Raw genomic sequence first — 21,955 nt, 5'->3', positions numbered from 1 at the left:
GGCGGCTGCAGCAGGCGGCCGCCGCCCCGCTACCGGCCCGCGGCGAGGCGGGGGCGCGCAGGCGCACCGGGTTGGGGGGCGCCCCTCTCCGAGCACCCCCCGCCGCTGTTTTTTGGGGGAGAAAGAGCGGGGACGCCGCTTGGGGAACCGCTGCCCGCGCAAGGCACCGCCGGCCCCCGCCTGGCCTTTCCTGTGGTATTTGCTTTGTGGCAGCGCTGGCACAGACGCGCCGCTCGCACAAAGAAATAGCTCGAGCTGCCTGGCAGGCACACCTCCGTCTCTCAAGCAAGGCCCTCTGGCAGCTACGTACAGTTGAAATAATTGTGCATAATTAATTTTTACCATCTCAGTGTAGTGAGGTTTGGCTTGAGCGCTCACACCAGGGTTTTAGTACAAAATGGTTACCGTGCAGCAGTGCTGCACGCAGACACTTGAAGCAATTCAGTGTTTCTGTGAGGTTAGGGATAGACAAGCCTTTTCCTTAATTCTTCACACAGTCTTGTGGTGTCTTTAGTTTACTTGTGTATTTTTTTTTGTGTGTGCTTTGATTAAAGCAAAAATCTGCATGTTGGCAATTTCTCAAAAAGAATCAAGACTGCAGGAAGTAATGAATGAAGTATACAGACAACAATTTACTGTAATACCTTAATTGTATAGAACTCTGCAGCCCCAAATTTGTGTACAAATTATACTCATCTCTTTCAAAGACAAAATGTGACAAAGATTATCACAGTGGTTTGCCTGTTCTGTAAACTGAGCAGGCTTCATGCTGTCACTCTAAAACCTTTCACTGAAACACACCTGGCCTGGTGTGCTTTAGTGACTGTAGGAGAGAACCCGTGTCTCTGCATCCTGGCACACATCAAAGCATGCCTCCCTTTGCAGGATGAGTACACCAAGCTCACTGTATTCTGGGCTGCAGCTTCATGTGTGGGCCTGGGATAGATGAGCTACAGCTTTTTTGTGGGAGGGACAAAAAACAAATGGATTTTGTTGGCTCCACAATTTCGCTGTGCTGCTGTCGTAGTTCTGCAGGTATGCTGCAGTGAGGTCCGGGCGGTGTGTATCCGATGCGCCTTACGCATGATGCACCCACCTGTTATCAGTGTGGATGTGTAACGCCAACTCTGACAGCAAGGCAGGCTTTAGCCAGCCTCACCCGGTCTGCTAAGGCACAAGGCACACAGATGCTCTAAACGAAGCACAAGCAGAGGTGTCAGTGCATTTCTCAGGCAGTGTCTGTTTCTCTGTGGAGAAAGGCAGGGGCACAGCACTCTTCAAAATGCAATTGAGGAAAGCACTTGAGAAAACTTTTGTCATTCAGGCAGGTGCTTTACTTTAATTGTCTAAACAGTCAATAGAACAATTCCTAACTATTAAATTGAAAGTGAGAAGTATCTTATAGCTAGAGTACAGAAGAAGAGAAAAGCAGGTACTCATTCACTTGTGTCACAGAACTTTTTACCCCACTCTCACTTACTCCCTTAGTTAAAAACAGAATTCACCTCTATGGAGCACTGTAAGGCAACTAGTTAAAGCCTGTAGTTGGCAAGCATTGGAACAATACTGGTAAAATGAGTACCTGGGAACAGATACGATTAGTTTTGTAATAATGCTCCCTTCTGTGATCACACAAGGAAACCTTGCTTGAGTGGAGTTTGTTTTAATCATTTAAAAAACATTTGCGTAAACAGATAATTAATTACATTGTAAATCCCAATTCAAGTCATAGAGAAGAGATTCAGGAGGAGGTTTTAGGAGGACTGTAATCACCTTCATCAATCCTCCAGTTTGTGAAAATATTTATCACTAATCTCAATTGCTTGAGCTAGTCAGCCCTCATTCATTCTACATTTGAGCATATCTTCATATATTAGCATCAAGTGGAGAAAAAAAAATCCACATCTCTGCAGAAGACTGGTAGATGATTATGCTGTTTTAATATTTGAAGGAACACTAACAACACAGTGAACAGGGTTATATTTTAAAAACAAGAAGATATATATACATATACATACAGTGTTATTTTAATGTAAGGTCATATTCTCCTGTCTACTGCATATAGTACCTTTCTTCCCAGATGGTAATGCTGAGGGCTTTTCTTCAAAAGAAAAACTTAATTTAGTCATCAGTTCTAATACTTAGAGGAATTTTCCTATTTCTGTCGCCACAACCAGATAATAATAGTTTTAGTGAGTGTTTGAATAACTAGTTGCAGAATTGGGCTCCCAGACCTCCGTAGAGAAAAGAACAATATTTTCCTGTAGTGCACTCCACAAAGGTCTATGAACTACTAAATAACACAATATAAGTAATGCTCACCTCTCAGTGTTATTTATTAGGATGCAGCATCTTAAAACATACATTTCTTTGGTTTTGCTAAGGCCAGTCCCTAATGAACAATAAACATCAAAATGCTAAAACCTGACATAGCAGCTACTCAAAATTAAAAGCATTTTCACTGTTACTACAGCTGCTGCAGCTATGTTTCATGAAGAAGTTGCTTTTTTCAAGTATGCAATAAGATCAGCTCTTTCATTCTGCTTTTTAATTCCAGCAAAAATCATTTTTGTACCAGGAATGTATTTCTTAGGGTTTTCCAAATACTCCATCAGTGTACTCTCATTCCAGGTAACTCCTGAAAAACAAACAAACAAAAAAACAACACAGTAAACTGCAAGGCTAGCCCAACACCATATGTTTACAACAATTACCAAGGGTCTCAAATCTAAGGTGTGGTGGTGCTCCTGAACATAATGTGCCCACAATCCAAGAGAAATGTGAACGTGAGTGTAGCATAATATAAAATGCACAAGGTATAGACCGTGTTTGAGTCACTTTAAGTAACTCAAATATTTTTTAGCATCATCAAGAGTTGCAAGTCATTGAGCCAATTAGCATAAAACTACTTACTGCTTTTAAACTATGTATCTTTGTAATTCCAGTATCCAGAAGATACAACTGTCATTTTATTTAACTGTTTAAAATGAGTGTCTGCAGATCAACATTAAATTCATTGAAGTTGTGTTCCGCTGAAGGGCCTTAGAAAAAGAGTAATCAATGGCGACTTCCTGGAATATCTTCACAGAAGCTAAAAAAGCATTAGTGTTTTCTTCCAGCATGGCTAAATTCTGTCTCTGTCAACAGAAGCCTACTGTTGTGCTGAGACTATCAAAATACCTCATCGTAATGACACGTTCAATTTTATCTTCTGTCCTCCAAAGTTGACTCTTCCCGTTACCTCAAGTGGATTTTGGTATCACTTTGTTAGCTTTCTTTCAAAAATTACTACTAACATCTGTATTATTTGTTCACTAATTTTTCAATGAAAAAACATAATTAACATGTTGAAGTACATGATGTTTTGCACCAAGGAATTACCATTATAAAGTGAATGTCAAAAAATAGCCCCCAGAAATCAAAGAAAATAAAAAGTGAGTAAATTCTACAATACCATAGTAACCAGAAAAAAAACAAGACTGCATTTGTAATTAATAGCTTGATTCAAATATAATTTATATTCAAACAGTATCTATAAAACAACAATCCCTCAAAATTAATACACAGACTTATTTTCCATTTTTTGGTGCTCCATTGCCTTTCAAAACTGACTGTACTAAATACACAAGGCAAGTCATTGCTTACTAGTAGGTGATGGTATTTAGTAAAGCGTTGCTGAATGAAACAACTGCAGCACGCCACAATGCCAGTAGAGGGTAGTGACCAGCAAACAAAATCTAGCAGCATTCTTAAGGAACAGAAATGAAAATCTGCCCATTGACACTACAGAGCTCCGGGAAGCTATATACATATAGCTTCATATGACTTGGCATGCTAAATGTTGAAAGAATTTATTTTTAATTTAGGGGATGAATAGTTTTGTTTCTGAAACTATAGTTCAGACTCATGTATAGTAATGTAAAGTAGATGGTTGTGAGAGTAACTCAATGTGATTAAGCCTTGGTATCGTACCTCTAATTTTTTCTTTCCCATCTATGTTCTCTCCAGCTCTGCACCTCATCCATGTCATCTGTTAGTTTTACCTTTGTTCTTGTTTGCATCTGAGTAAGAAAATCCTGCAGCTTGACCTGTTCTGCGGCCAAATAAACCCCAAAGATTTGGTCCTGTCTTGTGCTTTCCACCTTTTTCAACTGTGTGGCACTGAGAACATTTCTGAATAAAGATCTTCTTGCCTTTTTCAACATCACCCATTTTGAGCTCTGCCGAAAAAAAAAAAAAAAAAAAAATGCACGATGTTATAGAAACGTTCGCTGTTGTTGTATTTGTCATCTTCTACAGTTTTAGAGAATATCTTCTTCTTGCACAGTAATAAAAGATAACATGCCTCAAACTAATGAAAATTTGACCTGACTTACTTATGGATGTAAGTTTCAGTAAGGCTTTGTTAAGGTGCAAAGTTTCTTAACGTGATCTGGTTGTTGATGGTCATTATTATTTATTTTTTTTAAGTGATATAACTTACAATTAGGTAAAAGCATCGTGAGTTTTTTGCAGCATCTCGGAGGGCGACTGAATTTTCCACTCACATCTTTGGAAGTTATGGTAGCTTTGAGTTACTTCCATGGTAAGAGTAAAGGTCAATGTACTTCTGTCTAGAAGACCTATTTAAAACACAGCAGCATCTCAGGATTTCCCTGTGGGTTACAGTGATACTTAGAATGTCTCCAGAACTGTAGAATTCAACTCCCATCACCTATCCAAAACATCCCTCACTCTGGTCTGTGCTCCTGTACCCAGGAAATCTCTTGAAAGCAGGAAGGAAGCTGCCACCACAGTAGAGATGTGAAGATTCACAAGGATTATTCCTGGCCAGAAACCAAACTTCTAGGAGCCCTTCCAGGTGCCTCTAGGAGCACCTCACCCTGACCTCACAGGAAAAAGCCACAGGGAGATGCAAAGCTTAATGTTTTCTAATACAACATATTAATGTAACCATTAATATATTTGATGAATAACCTTAATATTTATTGATTAAATGTTATTTTCTATGATAATTTATGTAGAAGGACTTTTCAAAAATGTTCTCTAATCTGACATCAAAATAACCAAGCATTTGCTTTTCTAGTATAGGAAAATGAAAAGTTGTAATTACTTTCCCTTTACTTAGGAATAAGTTTTGTTAGGATTTATTAAAACCATGCAATTATTTTATAACAATGTGAATATAAGCATGTTTTCAGTTAAACAATAAAAAGAATACTCTTGAGAACCAAATACAGCAATATGCTGAAATTGTGATTTAGACAGGAAAGCATTGTAATGAAAAATGCAGAACTTGTTAACAGGTCCTATAAATAACATCTGTAGACAGTATGAATTCAAAATCAGAGGGCTGGACAGGAAAGCTGATAAATTAAAAGAAAAAAAAAAAAAAAGCAAAACTTTATGCAAGCAGTAACAAGCAATGACAAACAAACAACAGTTTCAATGTGTTATACAAGAACTTGGTCTTTACTAGAAGGGACACTTTTGTGCACAAGTATAAAATGTGTTGTAACACCTTTTCCAAACAAATCCAAATAGAAGGAATTAAAAGGATGACTTCAATGTATAAAGGCCTGAAAAATGAAGTCTGGTCATTGTAGATATACCACTTCAGTAATGGGGCACTTGAGAATGCAATCAATAAAACTGCTAAACAATGCAATCAGAGGCAAGCTATCTGTAGTCTAATAAAGCAAGAATGGAACAATGTTTGCTGTATCCAAGACAACTTAGTATTGTATTGATGATGAGATGCCAATTGGGAAATGTTCAAACACAGTATTCAAAGACATATAATCAACCTGATCAAACAATGACAGAAATTCACTGCAGTACAGATACAGTGATCAGCCAATTAACAACCACTCAACAGATGCATGTTAGACAATGTTAACTAAACCAACAATGTGTAATAAATAGCTAATATAAAGTGATTAATTATATATAAAAAGGAGCTGTCGATTCTTTGTATTTGCCCAAGAAGATATTCATGCTTCACACTGCATTTGACTTACAGAACAATGTTAGGTTTACTTTTTACCATTCAGTTCTAACTTTTTAAAAATTTAATAGTCTACACAATATATTCAAAAACAGCCTTCATCAACCACTACAGGGTTTTGACATTTATTCTAGTAAGTTAGCCTTTAAAAAAATCTCTTCTGGGGTGAATGTTTCTTTCTGAAAAAAAAGTACTGGACAGAAGCTCAGAGAACCTGAGCTTTATATGCAGTTTTGGTCAGGTACTATTTTGCAGAGATGGAAACTGACATACTATTACTCATATGTCAGTTTCCATCTCTGCAAAAGCAATCTGGACCTTTAGAAAGTTATTTGAGATCTAGATGAAGAACAGAACTATTTAAGAACCAGCACGGTCCATATCACAGGAGACCCTTCCCTTCCTCATTTTTCTAGAATGGTTACCGACGATAACCATGCTGTGCATTAGAATCGCTGAAGTGCAAACAAAAGCAGTTTTCCTCATCCATTCATAAAACAGCAGCTAGAATTCACTTGATAGAACAGGCACCGATTATCTAGAAACACTGAAGTGGTTTTTTTTTTAGGTTGGTTGTTTTTTTCTTCCGCATACAGTCTGCAGGGTTGACTAGCAGATAAAGCAGTGCTTCAGCATGCAGTGTGAACCAGCCAGGAACTGGCATAGTTGAGAAAGCAACAGAGAATTCCACAGCCTGTTTGCAGAAGTTGTTCACATAACCAGGGGGAAAAAAAAAAAAAAAAAAAAAAAAAAAAAAAAAGCTGTGTTTTTCCTCATAAAAAGGCAAATTGCATCAGCCACATAGGCCAGGGTGAGCAGTTGCACTGGATCCAAACTCCACGTCACTCGAAGCGAGGCTGCGCCAGGGAGGGCAGAAGCCTCAGTGGGACAACAGCACAGCGCAGAACTAGCCACAGCCAGCCACAGGATTGTGCTTCCCTACTTCAATTACTATGCACGAATCACCCTTAAAAAAAAAATAAAAAAAAAAATCCGATGTACAATTAGAAAGGGAAGTGCCCAGTGCGCTATTACAGCCTATGGACAGTACTTCTTCTAGTGCCTTATCAAGAATGAGGAAGAAATTTTTTTCATTATCCCCAAACAGATTTTTAAGTTATCCTCAAACAGGTTTTCAACTTGAAACTTAAGAAAAAAAAATAAAAAAAAAAAAAGAAGAGTTCTGCTCAGGCCGCGTCCCTTCAGACACCCCCTCTTACTCTGTCGCCTGCCAGCTGCCCAGCACCCAAAGGACCCGCCGCAGGCCGCCCCTGGCAGCCGCCTCTCCCGCTTGTTCTGGGGGGAGCGGGCAGGGGTGGGCGTCGCGCGATGTGGCAACGGTCGCAACGGTCGCAACGGTCCCAACGGCAGGGCCCCGCGGGGAGGCTGTAGCCGGTACCGAGCTGGGGCTGCCCCCGGGCTCCGCAGCAGGCAGCAGCAGACAGAGGCCGGCCGGCAGTCGGAGGCCCTCCTCAGAGGGCTGGGAGCCGCCAGCAAATCACAGAATCACAGAATCACAGAATTTCTAGGTTGGAAGAGACCTCAAGGTCATCGAGTCCAACCTCCAACCTAACGCTAACAGCCCTCCACTAAACCATATCCCTAAGCTCTACATCTAAACGTCTTTTGAAGACTTCCAAGGATGGTGACTCCACCACTTCCCTGGGCAGCCTGTTCCAATGCCTCACAACCCTTTCAGTGAAGAAGTTCTTCCTAACATCTAGCCTACTGCCACGACAGCTTGGAGAGCTGCTTGCGTTTGGAGCCAGCTGTGGGAGATGTGGTGAACTCGCTTTGTAGGAAGGGACCTGGTGGACGCTGAAACTGACCATGAGCCAGTGCTCTGGCTGTGAAGAAGGTGGACGGCACCTTGGGCTGCGCAGAGAGAAGGGTGACTGCAGGACGAGGGAGGGGTCCTGCCTCTGAGCGCCTGCTCTGCTGCGCCCAGGTCGGGGCTCCCCGGGGAGCGGGAGACATGGAGCGGCTGCAGGGAGTCCGTGAAGGGCTACGGAGATGGTTATGGGACAGGGGCACGTCTGAGCAGCTGGGGCTGATCAGCCTGGAGAAGGCCGCCTCCAAATATATATATATTTGATATATATTTATATATTTTTTATTTTATATATATTATTTGTTATAAATTCGCTCAGTCCCAAAATAGGATTATAATCAAAGTTTACAATTTATTAAAAGAATAGAGGTAAGCGAACAGCACTGGGTGCATCGGGAGTCTCCGCTCCACCTAGACACACAGCAGTTGCATCAAGTAGCTGATTTTTATGCTCCCAGGCTAATACATATTCATTACTACTTCTAAAAAAAACGGGTTATTATAATTAGCTTCCGGGATCCAAACCCTCCTACTGGAGCATGCCCATCAGTCTCCGGTGGTCCCCCTAGGGGTCTCTGGGGGTCTTTCATGCTGAAGGCTCGTAGTCTTCCTCTCAGTTTTTTTTTTCTTGTCCTTCCCCTTTGGACTCCTTGGCAGCATGTCAAAAGCTTACACAGCGTCCCCTGCAAGTTTTGTCTTCTAGCCGTCCTTCAGCTTCTTTCTTTCTTCTTAATCTCCTGGCCACCTGGCCAGATATCAGGGGCTTGCATAGTGTCCCATTCAGAAGCCATAACAGTTACTAGTTGTTAGGAGTTGTTCTGAAACCCCCAGACATCAGAGACTTCAAAGAAAGAACATACAAATACAAATAGCTCTCTATCGACACTTCACGTGTTGTTAAAACATTCCTCACAGGCCATTCACAGGGACACTCCAGTCACATCTATGGCACTGCTAAATCAACCACAAAGAAGGCAAAAAGGCTGTAACTGTTAGGAATAAGAGTTCGGAATAACAAAAGCAAAAAGGCTCATGGATTTGAGGAATATTTCTGAAGATTTGATAATTTGACTATAATGAGGGGGAGACTGGGAGACCGGGACACTGGGAGGAAAGGGAAGAAACCACATCTGTGGAAGAATTAAATTGCCAGTGCAGGACCCAGAGACAGACAGAACTGCTCTCTATTGACACGAATTGTTAAAATATTCCTTTGCAAGGTACAAGAACTATATACATTAACCATTCTGTTTTTCTTAGACTTGTGGTTATACAAGGGTATGTAAGACAGAAGGTCACATTCATCATACCATGCGGCCCTAGCACTGTTCCATACTGACACGAATCAGATGAACATATATCACATTATTTATATATATAAACAGTATATATCATAGTATATATGCATTATATATATATATTTATATGTATATATTATATATATAAAAATCATTTATTATATATATAATATATAATATATTAATATATCAATATATTATCATTATTAATAAATATATTAATCATATATAATATATATAAACTATATATTTATTTTTATGCATATTATTTTTATATATAAATACATTTTATATGTATATGTATATGTATATATATATATTGTCTGAATATATATATATAAATACATTATATATATATGTATATATATATATTGTCTGAATGTATATGTATATGTATATGTATATGTATATGTATATGTATATGTATATGTATATATATATCTCTGAAGGGAAGGTGCCGAGAAGGAGCCAAGCCCCGTGGCGCCCCGTGACAGGACAAGGGGCAAACACCACAGGCTCCTCCCGGACATCAGCAGACACCCTTTAGCTGCACGGGTGACCGAGCGCTGGCACGGGCAGCCCGGAGATGCTGTGGAGCCTCCTCCCTCCTTGGAGACGCTTCAAAGCTGACGCGATGGCGGCCAGCCTGCCCTAGGCGGCCCGCCGTGACCAGGGCTGCGCACGGTGCCCCCGCAGGCTCCCGCCGCCCCCCCGCCCCGCGGCGTTGTGCCGCTGTGACGCCGCCCCTGCGGCAGCGCCCCCCGGCCGGTGCCGGTGCCGGTGCCGGTGGCGGGGCGGTGCGGGGAGCCGAGCTCCGCCCGCCGGCGGCGGGGCCTGGGCGCCGGGTGGTTGGGGGAGGCGTGCGGAGGACATGTTGTCTCCGCGGCGGAAAGGGCGCTGCGGCCGCTCCCCGCCGGCCCCCGAGAAGCGAGCCCCGGCGGCCCGGGAGCCCGGCGGCGGCGGCCACGCCATGGAGGAGAGCGGCGGTTTTCGGCTGTCGGCCGAGTGCCTGGACGAGCCGCCCAACAGCCGCGTGTTCGTGGTGCTGGGCAAGGACGCCGGGGAGGCGCTGATCCGGGAGCGCTTCTCCCCGTTCGGGGACATCCAGAACATCTGGCTCCTGCGGGACAAGCGCACCAACGAGTCCCGCGGCATCGCCTTCATCAAGTTCGCCCGCAGCTCGCAGGCCTGCCGGGCCATGGAGGAGATGCACGGCCGCAGCCTGGTCCCCGACACCAAGCCCATCAAGGTACCGCGCCTCCTCCTCCTCCTCCCTGTAGGGATCGGGGCTGCAGCAGCCACCGCTTCCCTTGCCCGGCCGCCCCCTGCCTCCCTCCCTCCCTACCCAGCACGGCGGCAGGAGGGCGGCGGGCCTCAGCCGCCGGGCCCGGGCTTGCCGGCTTCGAGGGGCGGTGGCCTCCAGGTACAGAGGTGAAGCCGCCCCGTGGGGCCGCCTGAGGCGGGGGCCGGCCGGGAGCAGCCCCCCCAGCGCCCTCTGCCCTCCTTGTGGGGAGGCGGGCAGCCAGGTGCGAGAGCGAAGCGCCGCTGGGAGCTTAAACCAGGGAGCTTTTAATCGTAGGCACTGGTTTTATTGAAACTTTTTTGTTTGTTTGTTTTTGATCAGTTGCTGGTAGGTTTCAGTCTCTCAAACTGTTTTCATAGTCCCCAGATAAACATAGAATCAGAATGGCTTGGGTTGGAAGGGACCTTAAAGACCCCCTGCCATGGGCACGGATGTTTCCTACTAGATCATTTTGCCCAGGGCCTCATCCATTCTGATCTTGAACGCCTCCAGGTGAACTGCAGGAGCAAAGTTTAACTAATTATTTTTTGTCGTTTTTAAGACTGGTATATCAGGGCTGGCCTGTTGCAGTGATGCATTTGTTGCTACCTCACATGCCCCCTGTATCATTGGTAGTGCTGGACAGAGTTTTGCTATTCCTGACTGTTCTTTGTTACCTCAAGTCAGAACTTCTACTGGCCACTGTCGTGCTTGAGAAACCAGTGTGGGTGTACCATAGTTGTAGGTCTCTTGTTGCAGGTACATCTATGATCAGAGATGTCCTTGTTCACATTACGAAAGCTGCATCATGTGAAAGATAAATATAAAGATTTGTTTTAAAAACAAACTTGATATGTGACTAAGCCCTTTTTTTCCATTAATTAATGTTTATGTAATTTTCTTGTTAGGTATTTATTGCACAGTCAAGGGCTTCTGGAAGCCACCGAGATGTTGAAGATGAGGAGCTTACACGTATCTTTGTTATGATACCAAAGTCCTATACAGAGGAAGATCTGAGAGAGAAGTTTAAGGTACTAATTTGCTATTATTAGCAAATAATTAGTTAAAAAATAAAATAAAAAATATTAGTTATTATTTTAAACTAGCTTTTTTTCTTAATTTATCAGAAGGGCTTTTTCAAATTGTTCTAATTAATGCACTTTTTATTTGTTCTAGACATATGGAGACATTGAATATTGCAGCATTATTAAAAATAAGACTACTGGAGAAAGTAAAGGTTTGGGTTATGTGAGATACTTAAAACCATCACAAGCTGCCCGAGCAATTGAAGAGTGTGATCGAAGTAAGAATCTTCCTGAATTCTTTAAAGTTTCTCACAATGAGTGTGTACCATCATTTGTATACCTTTTAATTTTCAGTGTTGTTTGCAGGCAAATTATTTATGCTGTAAGCACATTTTGAGACAAAAAATATATTGCAAGTAAAAATAGTATTACTAATGTTCACCTGATTACATTCTTGCATTATCAAACTCTGTAAGTAAGATCAGTGAAAAGAGTTTGGAAATGAGTGCAGTGCTTTTCTTACATGAAGTATCATCAGTCTGTAATGTAGCCTCCATACACAGGAGAATCTGATTTTTATGTATCCCTGAGAATTTGTTTTCCAGCTAATACATATTGCTATATTTGACATAAAACTTTAATTGATAATCCTTAGGGATTCTGTTGTGATTACATTTACTTAAGAACAAAATTAGGCTAATTGAAGTTTTTATTTATTTTTTAAACTTAATTCAAGGAATAATCTTTTACAAAAAGTAAGACTTGGCCCCGTTTCATAATCAACAATTGTCATTTACACCCTAGCACCAAGTCTTAGCAGCAGCCTTCCAGTCTAGCCTCCTGTTCAGCGTTCACTTAATCACAAATTTTAAGCACCTTGGCATGTAGGTGTGTTTTTTTTGTTTGCTTGTTTCTGGTTTAAGTAGTATACCTTGTACATCATAATGTTCACACATGAATGTTTTATGCCTTTGCAAGAATTGTCACAAATATGAGCCTGAGATTGCTTAACTGTTAAATTTTATTTCTTAGTTAGTAATACCTAAATTATTGATAAGCAGAACCTAGATCAGTACAAAACATGAATGAGCAGTTACAGTTCTGTGGCAGCTGACTGCCTCTACATCTCTGGGTCCCGCAAAATATCTCAGGATGATTGAGACAGGAAGGGACCTCTGGAGGTCTTGTCTTCCCTGCTGCCTAAGCAGGGCTGCCTAGGCCAGGCTGTCAGGAACCATGTCCAGGCAGCTTTGAATATCTCTAAGGATGCCATAGCTTTCAGGGGTAACTTGTTCCAATGCGTGGTCACCCCCAGAATAAGTAGGCTCTGTTGCACTTAACATGCAAATATGTTTTACGTGGAGTATGTTAACTTTCATGTCATTGATTATGTCAACATTCAAGAGTTACACATTAAAAGATAGCACTTAAATGGGTTTTCTGAATAATATATTGCTAAATACAGTACTTGGAGAATGCAGATCTGGTCATGGATATTTTGGGTACATAGAGGTGTTCTTATATGTGATCGTTTCTTCTAGGCTACCGGGCCATTTTGGCTGAACCTAAAAATAAGTCATCAGAGTCTTTTGAACATGAATACTACAGTAATAACACAAGACAAGAACCAAGAGGAAATGCATTTCCATTTTGTAAGTCACAGCTTTTTATAGTAAAAATGATTTGTAGTCTCAATCGCAATGTAAGAGTGTGGTTTGGTAGAAGGGAGACTAATGGAGGTTTAGTTTGACTACTAATAGATTGAGTTAGAAAACGAGTCAGGCATTTCATCTCAATATTTTCATGGTTTGCTTTGCTCTAGTTGCCTGATTATTTCAAGACCTGCACTGATGAAATAAACATGTTAACCTTTAGTGTTTAATTCACTTAGAATCATTTAAAAAGTTGAATGGAAAAATATGTTTGAAATGAAGGCTTGCTAGTGCGATGACTTTGGTTTATTTATTTTTATGTTGATTCTTGAGGTGGGCAGCCAGAGTTTTGTAATTTTGAAAAAAATGAGAGCCGAATTCAGGAGTCAGTCTCCAAACGTCTGTCAGTGGTATCACGACTTCCTTTTGTCCAAGAGCAGCTGTTTGCCCTCTTTGATCTAGTCCCAGGACTCGAGTATTGTGATGTTCAGCGAGATCCTCATACTAATAATGGTAAGTAGAAGTAAAAAAAAAAAATCTTCACTTTTTTTTTTTTTCCTATGAAGAGAACACCACCTTTTAGTTGTATTCCAGTACATTCAGATTGCAAAATCAAGTAGTTGTGGGAAAGAATTAATGTTCTTATGTACCAATGCTGGCTGCTATTACCAATGCATAAGCCCAAAAATTCAGTTTTGTTTGAACACCTGTTTACAGATAACTAACAATAAATATAAATAAGGTTAATAGAATCTCAAGAAGGGCGGAATCAAAACCATGAGAATTAACTTTTTGGTCAAGTGAAGTTAATAGTTTGGGGTATAATAGAAGACGAAAATTTTTGAAAATTATACATCTATCTTGAATGTTCTGCAAACAGATAATTTGAGTTTTCATCTTGAAATAACTGTGTGTATTTGTCTAAGAGCAGACATGAGTAAACAGGATGAAATAGTTCCAAACAAAATTTGTTTTGTATTGGAAGGATTGTTTCAGTCTTGTTGTTTTGCTATTGGTGAGAAAAGCATGAGAGTGAAGCTCAAAATGGAAACAATTCAGAGTGTTATGTTGTAACTTTACCGTACTTGAGACTCATTTGTTGATGGAATAATTGCATTTTAAGCTGAAATAAGTAACTTTTTCTTCTAGTTTTGTCTTGGAGAAGAAGACATGTTTTGTTATGTTGCTTTATTACTAGATTTTCAAATATGAATAAAGGTGATTTGTCACTAGTTAATTTCACAGAAGTTCTATTCCCAAACACTAATGTTGCTAGTAAGGAATGTACTGTTTGGTAAAGAGACCTAGGAATTTTGTAGCATCAATGACAGACTAATGTGTAGCTTGATCCTACTGCTTGCTTTAAGTGAGTGTAGTTTGTTAGGATGTACTTATATTGTGCTTAAACCATGTGCACTGTATTTGTAGGGTATGCTGTGATTCAGTACAGTACTGCTGCATCAGCTATATATGCCAAGTATAAACTACATGGTTTTGAGTATCCTCCTGGAAACAGATTAACTGTCATTTTTCTGGAAGATGGGAATGATAGTTCAGAGTAAGTACTAATACATAGAGAAACATGTAACCTGTTTTCTAGAGAGCAAAACTATTATTACTCTTATTTAAATATGAAAAGGAAGAGTCATGTCACTAATCTAGTTTCGTATTTGGAGATAATACTTTCTGAAATCTAGTTTGTTTTTTTTTTTTTTTTTTTAATAGTTCAGAATGAATCTCTTGACACTTCTTAGCCTGGTAGAAAAAGAAAACTTCATCTAAAACACATTATGGCCTTGTTACACAACACGGGGACCCTTACAAAGATGCTCAATAAATTCAAGTTTTTCTAACATACCCTAGAAATATGTATTTTAGTCTTTTTCTATTTAAAAACAGGTATCACCTACTTGATCTCTTGGCAGTGTTAGCAATATACAAACACTGCCAATAGATCATGTAGGTAGAATAAAACTGTTATTGCTGAGGCTCTGATACCTGCATTGTATGAGGATTGTCAGGTTTTACTTTAAATCATCTCTTGTTTGTTCCTGTGATTCGAATGCTCATTAGAAATTGGCATGGCTTAGGTGCATTCCAGTATTGAAAACTTCAGCTTAGTTTCATCCTAAATGAATCTAGTTTGTCATCAAAGCTATTCCGGGATATGAATGAAAAGACTTTACGGAGGGACAACTTGGAGATACACTTCAGAAGTGCATGCCTGCTTTAAACTAAAATAATTAATTGCAACCATGCTTCTTGCAAATGTTTTTCTTTACTCTTTGGTACTTCCTATTATATCATGGTCTTGTAGCAATGGGCTACAAAGATGCCCATTGCTACAATGATGTCTAGATGCCTAGATGCCAAAGATGCCTAGAAGGGAAGATGTATGAGGAACGGCTGAGGTAACTTGGCCTGTTCATCCTGGAAAAGAGGAGGCTGAGGGGAGACCTCCATCGCAGCCTACAGCTTTCTTACAAGGGGGAGTGGAGGGGCAGGTGCCGATCTGTTCTCTTTAGTGACCAGCAATAGGATGCGAGGGAATGGTGTAAAACTGAGGCAGGGGAGGTTTAGGCTAGACATCAAGAAGCGGTTCTTCACTGAGAGGGTTGTTGCACAGTGGAACAGACTCCCCGGGGAAGTAGTCATTGCACCAAGCCTGCTGGAGTTTAAGAAGTATTTGGACTGTCTGGACAGTCACGTGGTCTGAATTTTTGGATAGACCTGTGTGGTGCCAGGAGTTGGGTTCGATGATCCTTATGGGTCCCTTCCAGCTTGGGATATTCTATGATAGGCTATGAATTCATGCAAATGTGCAATTGCTTTTCTTATTCCCCAACAGAACAAAGGAAAAAATACTGGAGAATGACAGCTGGAAATGAACTTCCTGTGATTAATTTTCTGGTTTCTGAATTATTTTTCTGTGCTCTTTATTGAAAGAAACAGGTGAAATTTGTCCCTTTGTTCGTCTAGGCACCCTTCACAAAAAGTTGTGGGCTCTGTAGTTAGTTTTCTTTTTTACGATAGTACTGGAAAAAGTAGAGGAAAGTTTTGTATCTCTGTATGTAGAAATACAAGTGTTGTCAGTGAGTTCCAGGTAGTGTATGTACTTTCAGATCACATTTAGTATGAAAGCCTGACTTTTTCATTATCTACTTGAGTTTACAGATATTTTTTTCAAATTTTAATGGACATCTTAAATAAAAATAATCTTTTTCTCTTGCTGAAGTTAACTGTTACTTAGCTCTTTATCTAAAGTAGTTTATTATCACTTCTTGCAGCCTCATCAGAAAAATGGCAACACAACTGGTAACAGCACACGTGTCCTCAGTGTTGCGGAATAACAATCCAATTGTTCAGCAGTATAGGACACCTCCTGTAAGTTAATATAATGGATACTGTTAATATCTGGAGTTTTTAAAGATAATAAGAGTATGTCAGTACAGAACGTAGCTCACTGCTTTAGGTGCTACATCTTTAAAAGAGATACCTCTGGTTGGTTTGTGTATTTCTGTTTTCTTTAAATGTCTCGCTTTATTGTATTTGTTTTCCAATTTAACAAAATAACCAAGATAAATGGACTAAGATTAGAATTAACTGTTAGAGTCTATCTATGCCCAGTGGTAAGAACAAAAATTGTAAACTGAATAACAAAGTGTCAGTTTTTATCAATCATTTTATGTTTGCATTTTTTCTTCCTGTCTCAGCAGGCTTTTGGAGGAAACTCTGGATCACAATTACTTCAACCACAAACTGATGCCATACTTCCACCACACAAAAAAAAAGTTCCACCTGACACTTCTGTAAAAGAAAGGCTCTTCATACTTTTTCATCCCCATCCTTTACCTGTGAATGTATTGGAGGATGTTTTCTGGTAAGGCCCATAAACAAATAAGTGTTTTCTAACCATGAGATATTTAAAATAAATCCTGAAAATAAAAAAGGTTGCTGTCAGGGAAACTCTTTCCAGAAAAGAACATGCACAGCAAAAGTAAGTGGTAAATAACTAATAGCTTTTGAAACAGGCGTGTAATGGAATTTGTCTGGAAACAGATTGTAATGTTACCAGTGCAACAGGCTAATTAATGATTTATGCAATCAGAAAGAGAATGTCTAGTTTCATAACATTTTTATAAACAAATTTTAGTTTTAATTTTAAAAAAATTGGGGGGTTTTAAAGCAGGGTGGCACAAAACTATATTCTCATATGTATGCTATGTTGAATTCACAACTACGAAATCACATATAGTTGAGATTGGATAATAAGTATCAGTGCTGCAGCAAAACCTCTGACCTAACTATCTTTCTTACTACTTTTTCAGTCGTTTTGGCCACTTGATAAAAGTTTACCTTGTGTCTGGAAAAAATGTGGGCTATGCAAAATTTGCAGACAGAGCAAGTGCCAGTGATGCCATAACTGCGTTACACGGCAAGATTGTGAATGGTGTCAGGCTTAAAGTAAGGTTGGCAGACTCGCCTACGGAGGAATCTAACAAACGTCAGAGAACTTACTAAGTAGGTGAGTACCCACTCTGAGCTGTTACTTAAGTTCAAGTTAAACTATGTGAAATAATTAGAGGCAAAGCATTTTCAAGTTGTGCATGTCATATTAATTTGAAATTTATAGCTTAGTTGTTAGCTAGAAATGTATATGCGCACACAAATTATATCTAATATATATGGCTGTGTGTATGCTTATGTATACACACTTATTTTAGTAAAAAAATCTTTATTTTTGTAACATTTGAACAAATGCAAACCAGTTGATTAATAGAAATAATTTTATATACATAAAGTGAGTATCAGATCTTACTGAAAAGAGAACTGAAAAATAAACAATATAAACAAAGATCAGCTTGTACGTGTCTTTCTTTCACTACAAACATATGCCCTGAGAATGGTGTTGGATAAGGGTACAGAGTTTAACCTTGAAAGACAGATGAAGGAAGGGATAAATAAAGTGGACGTCTAAAGAACAGGGAATGTTGTCAGGTGAAACCAAAGGCCTTGACTTGGTTAATCTGGACGCTCAGAAATTGGGTGTAGCTGGAATGTGTTATGGTGAAGAAGATACTGTGGAGCCTGTTGTGGTGGGGTTGAGGTGTATGTTTAAGTTAATTAGTTCGAATGTTTTATGTTTATGTCCAATAAAAACTGGCAAAGCTCATATAGAGAGGTTTTATAGACTTCAGGAGCCAACATTCATTTGTTCTTTTAAAATACTGACTTGAGTTAAATTATGTAAAATTTATATAGATTTTTATATATTTTTTTTATACTCAGGCCTCTACAGGAAGAGGACTATAGTCCCAGATAATTTCAGTAGCCATATTATTAGTGTAGCGTGATACAAGTTTCCACCCCCCTTGACCCAGTCAAAAAACATTACTTAAAATCTTAACCCTCTTCACATCAATATTTTATTTGGTTTCATTCCTTGTAGCTGTCTTTATGTAGATACTTCCTATGATCAAGGAGTTATAAAGACCAAGAGAGACTTTACCCACAGTGTTCTTCTCCCTTTTTTTCCTAAGGACTTCTATGTTCTTCTTTTGTTAAGCAGAAGTTATTAAAAGCCTTCCTAGTCTTTATATACAACTTACTTGAAAACAAACATTTTTTGCTTTCTTTCTGCATGCAATTGGTGCTAACACTCCTTAGAACGTTTTTTTTTTTTTTAAATCAGTAGCTCTGGTGAATGTAACTTCAAGTAATTTTTACCCATGCTTTTATCTACCGAATTTTTGTTACTAAAGGTACTTTTTTAAACTTCCAATAGTAAGAGGACCAACCTCTTTGTCACTAGCAGAAAAATGATGATGTAAAGTATAATGAAATACCAGGTCTGTCTTCATAGTAGGAAAAGACTACTTTTTACTAGAAAAGTGTAGATATAATACACATCCAAAGTTAGTAAGAGACTCTGTACTTGTATCTTCTCACTCATCTTTTTCTTTCATTTTTTGATTGTCAAGCTAGAAGTGATTTTTTTCCCCCCAAATTGCTTATCTAGCCATCTTTTAGAAATAAAGCTTTTATTCTTCTGCTTTTTTGTAATACACCTCAGGAAAATACTAATTTCTCCAAAACTGGTAACAGGCTACAGTCATGTCCTGAGTGAGGATGATGTTGCATATAAATTGCAAGATTTTCTTTCTAGAAAGGAGTGACTCCGAAAGGTATTAGAGCTTACAGATAATTAACTATTCCCTTTGTAACGAAGTAAGTGGAAGAGTTGAGAATTCTTGGGTTTATTGAGGAATTCCTGAATGTAATATGAGGGAATATTGGCATTGGAGAGAAAGTATTACTGTCTACACTGGAAGGGTTGTCTAACAGTCTGAAGGATGCTATGATGACAGAAAAATTATTCAGAGACAAAAAACTGAGTTCAGAACAATGGAAACTGAAGAGATGGGTTAAACTTCATCTATAAATATGCTTAAGTAAGAAAAGAGTTCAGTGGGTGGCTTTTTTTTTTTTTTTTTTTTTTTTTTTTTACTAAACAAAGGCTAGTTTAGGATCCTAAAACTGTAGGATCCTATGGTAGGAAGCTGATGCCAGGCATATTCACAAAGTAGAAATAACAAATAAGCTTTTTAATATGATAATTACCAATTTGATGACTTTACATTGGAAAAATAATGTGTTTTGCAAGGCACAGATAAGTTAAGATTGTATCTTGATTCCAGACTAAGACTTCTTTTTTTTTTTCTTTTCCTATGGCTTGAGATATTTAAGAAATGAAACTGAATGTATTAGTTCTTTCTGCTTTAACATTTCAAAAACGTGTATTATGGCGCTCTAAGCTGTAGTATGAACAACTGGGAATGTCATAGATGCCATAGAGAATATATGCAGATGGGATAAGCAGAAGAGCAGGTATAGGAGGGAAGGTATTGGTTAGCATACCAAAACAGAAGACTTCCATTGACTGCAGAAACTACTTTTTCTATTACACTAATGAGAAAAAATTGGGAGAGGATTAGCCTTATGTGTCTGTTTAGATTTTTTTTCTTTGTTATTAAAATTGTCTTTACCTTCTAATTTTCATAACATCACTAACATCAAAAGAATGGAAAAAATGATTGTGTTGAACTTCCAAATTCACAGTAAGGATTTGGGTACTGGTAACGGTTACTGAGGTATCTAAAAGGAATATTTGCTAATATTTTAGAAATGTTTTGCCATTATAGCAAGAACTTTAGAAGTTACCCTATGTGCACCCATACATACATTTTTCCATAGTGACTTTTGAGAAGTTTGAAAGTCCTACATCACTGATTTGATTTGCATTTTTTGTGTGTTAGGGTTTTATTAAAAGCACCAAGCTTAATATGTATTTATAATGATTTATTACTGTGCAGAAATACTCTTAAATAGTTGTATTATCATTGAAATATATATTAAAAATAATATATATATTTTAAAAATAACTTTATTATCAACAGTGTACTGCAGAAAAATTCTGGCTTTCACACACTGCTCAGAAAAAGAGGTACTTCTCTAAAAGATAAAGAAGCACATATATGATAATATTATTCTCCAAATATGTTAATTTTTCTTTCACTTATGTTATTGTAACAATTATATTTTAAAACAAAAATAGGTATGTTGCTTTTTGATACTATTTTTATACTTGTGTTTTTTTCTACAGAAACTAAATAATGACATGACCCTCAGATGACTGACTGACTGACTGAAAACGTGACTAGACATGGTTCCTGTGGACAGTGACTCCTTTTTTGTTAAGAAAATTGATCTTTATATATATATATTTACACATGGTACTTTGTTTTCAAAAACATGGCCATGCACCTATTTAAAAAACAAACAAAAAAACCCTATCAAGCCATCTAAAATTGTATGTTGATGGTTGTTCTTGTAGTAGCCTGTCATCCTGTATTATGGAAATATATCTCTTGTGCTTAACTGAATTCCTTCTCTAACAGGGAAAGTACAATGATGGGAGGGGGGATAAAGGAGTCAGCATTTTGGGGCTTGACTTGATAATGATTCAGATTATGACTGCTAAAATAGAAGGCACTTCCAGTGGCCAGAATTTCATTGAAGTACATCAGTAAATTAAAATTAAATAACTTTCAAAATGTAGTAGCAAGTCTGTCAGTATTAAGTCAAATTCAAGAGAACGGCTGTACTCATAAAAATGATTCAAGTATGCTCTTAAATATTTCATTGATTTGGGCCAAAAGTATTCATTAAGCTTTATGTGCTGTTTAGTGCAAAGGACATTTGACTATGGGTCAGGCTATCAGAGCTGCTTATGTTGCCCTTTACCATCTTGAGTCACTTTCATTACAACCATGGGGAAAACATGGAGTCCAGGGACTTTTTTTTTTTCCCATCTTTCATTTTTGAGTGCTTGAGTGCTATTTTTTTTTCAGAATCTTTTGATGAATACGTTGTTTAAGAATCAGATAATCGAACAATTCGGTGTTTTGACAGGACAAAGAGAATTGAGCGTTGATGAAGAGTAAACAAACTTAATTTGGATAAGTATTAGCACAGATAACTTTCAAACACCAAATACTTTCCTGTGTACCCTGAGTACTATTTGTTGAATTGAATAAATGCTTGTTATTAAAATAATTCTTACAGATAAAATTGATAAATTCTAGTTGTATCCACACTAGTGTACAAGCATGCTCTCCTGGAAACATATACCTGGTTTCCAATTTTTCCATTAGCAGTCCCTTGATCATCAAATGGGGGGAGACAAGTGAGCAGCCACAACTTGCTCTCTTTTTGAGCACCTTTGGAAAGATATCCTTCCAAAAATTCCCCAATCCATGGGAAAATAGGTGAGAATGCAGTCCTACTATCTAATATTCCT

At 38.8% G+C, this 21,955-nt stretch overlaps 2 protein-coding genes across 3 annotated transcripts; one reads left to right on the top strand and one right to left on the bottom strand.

Moving 5' to 3' along the window:
• Positions 1-2,489: 2,489 nt before the first annotated feature.
• LOC309879856 (cytochrome c, somatic-like) lies at positions 2,490-4,226 on the bottom strand (the record flags this gene model as incomplete). Its single annotated transcript, XM_082764134.1, has 2 exons — positions 4,044-4,226; positions 2,490-2,638 (listed from the first exon to the last, which is right to left on the bottom strand). The coding sequence occupies exons 1-2, from the start codon at positions 4,210-4,212 to the stop codon at positions 2,490-2,492; spliced, it is 318 nt and encodes a 105-aa protein (XP_082620260.1). The 5' UTR covers positions 4,213-4,226.
• A 5,680-nt stretch (positions 4,227-9,906) lies between these two features.
• RBM45 (RNA binding motif protein 45) lies at positions 9,907-21,852 on the top strand. 2 transcript variants are annotated; one of them, XM_082763965.1, is made up of 10 exons: positions 9,907-10,385; positions 11,327-11,449; positions 11,595-11,721; positions 12,985-13,095; positions 13,429-13,608; positions 14,524-14,653; positions 16,383-16,479; positions 16,809-16,975; positions 17,424-17,620; positions 20,759-21,852. In XM_082763965.1, exons 1-9 carry the CDS (start codon positions 10,008-10,010, stop codon positions 17,614-17,616), a joined length of 1,506 nt encoding a protein of 501 aa, XP_082620091.1. In that variant the 5' UTR covers positions 9,907-10,007; the 3' UTR covers positions 17,617-17,620; positions 20,759-21,852. The 2 variants fall into 2 exon arrangements, with proteins under 2 accessions (XP_082620091.1, XP_082620092.1); XM_082763966.1 differs by having other exon boundaries at positions 16,812-16,975; positions 20,759-21,851.
• The last annotated feature ends 103 nt before the right edge of the window (positions 21,853-21,955 follow it).

The sequence above is a fragment of the Aythya marila genome (assembly GCF_965140915.1).
Source record: "Aythya marila genome assembly, chromosome: 6".
NCBI classification, from domain to species: domain Eukaryota; kingdom Metazoa; phylum Chordata; class Aves; order Anseriformes; family Anatidae; genus Aythya; species Aythya marila.
Note: the sequence above shows the minus strand (reverse complement) of the source record. Positions and strands in the feature narration are given on the sequence as shown.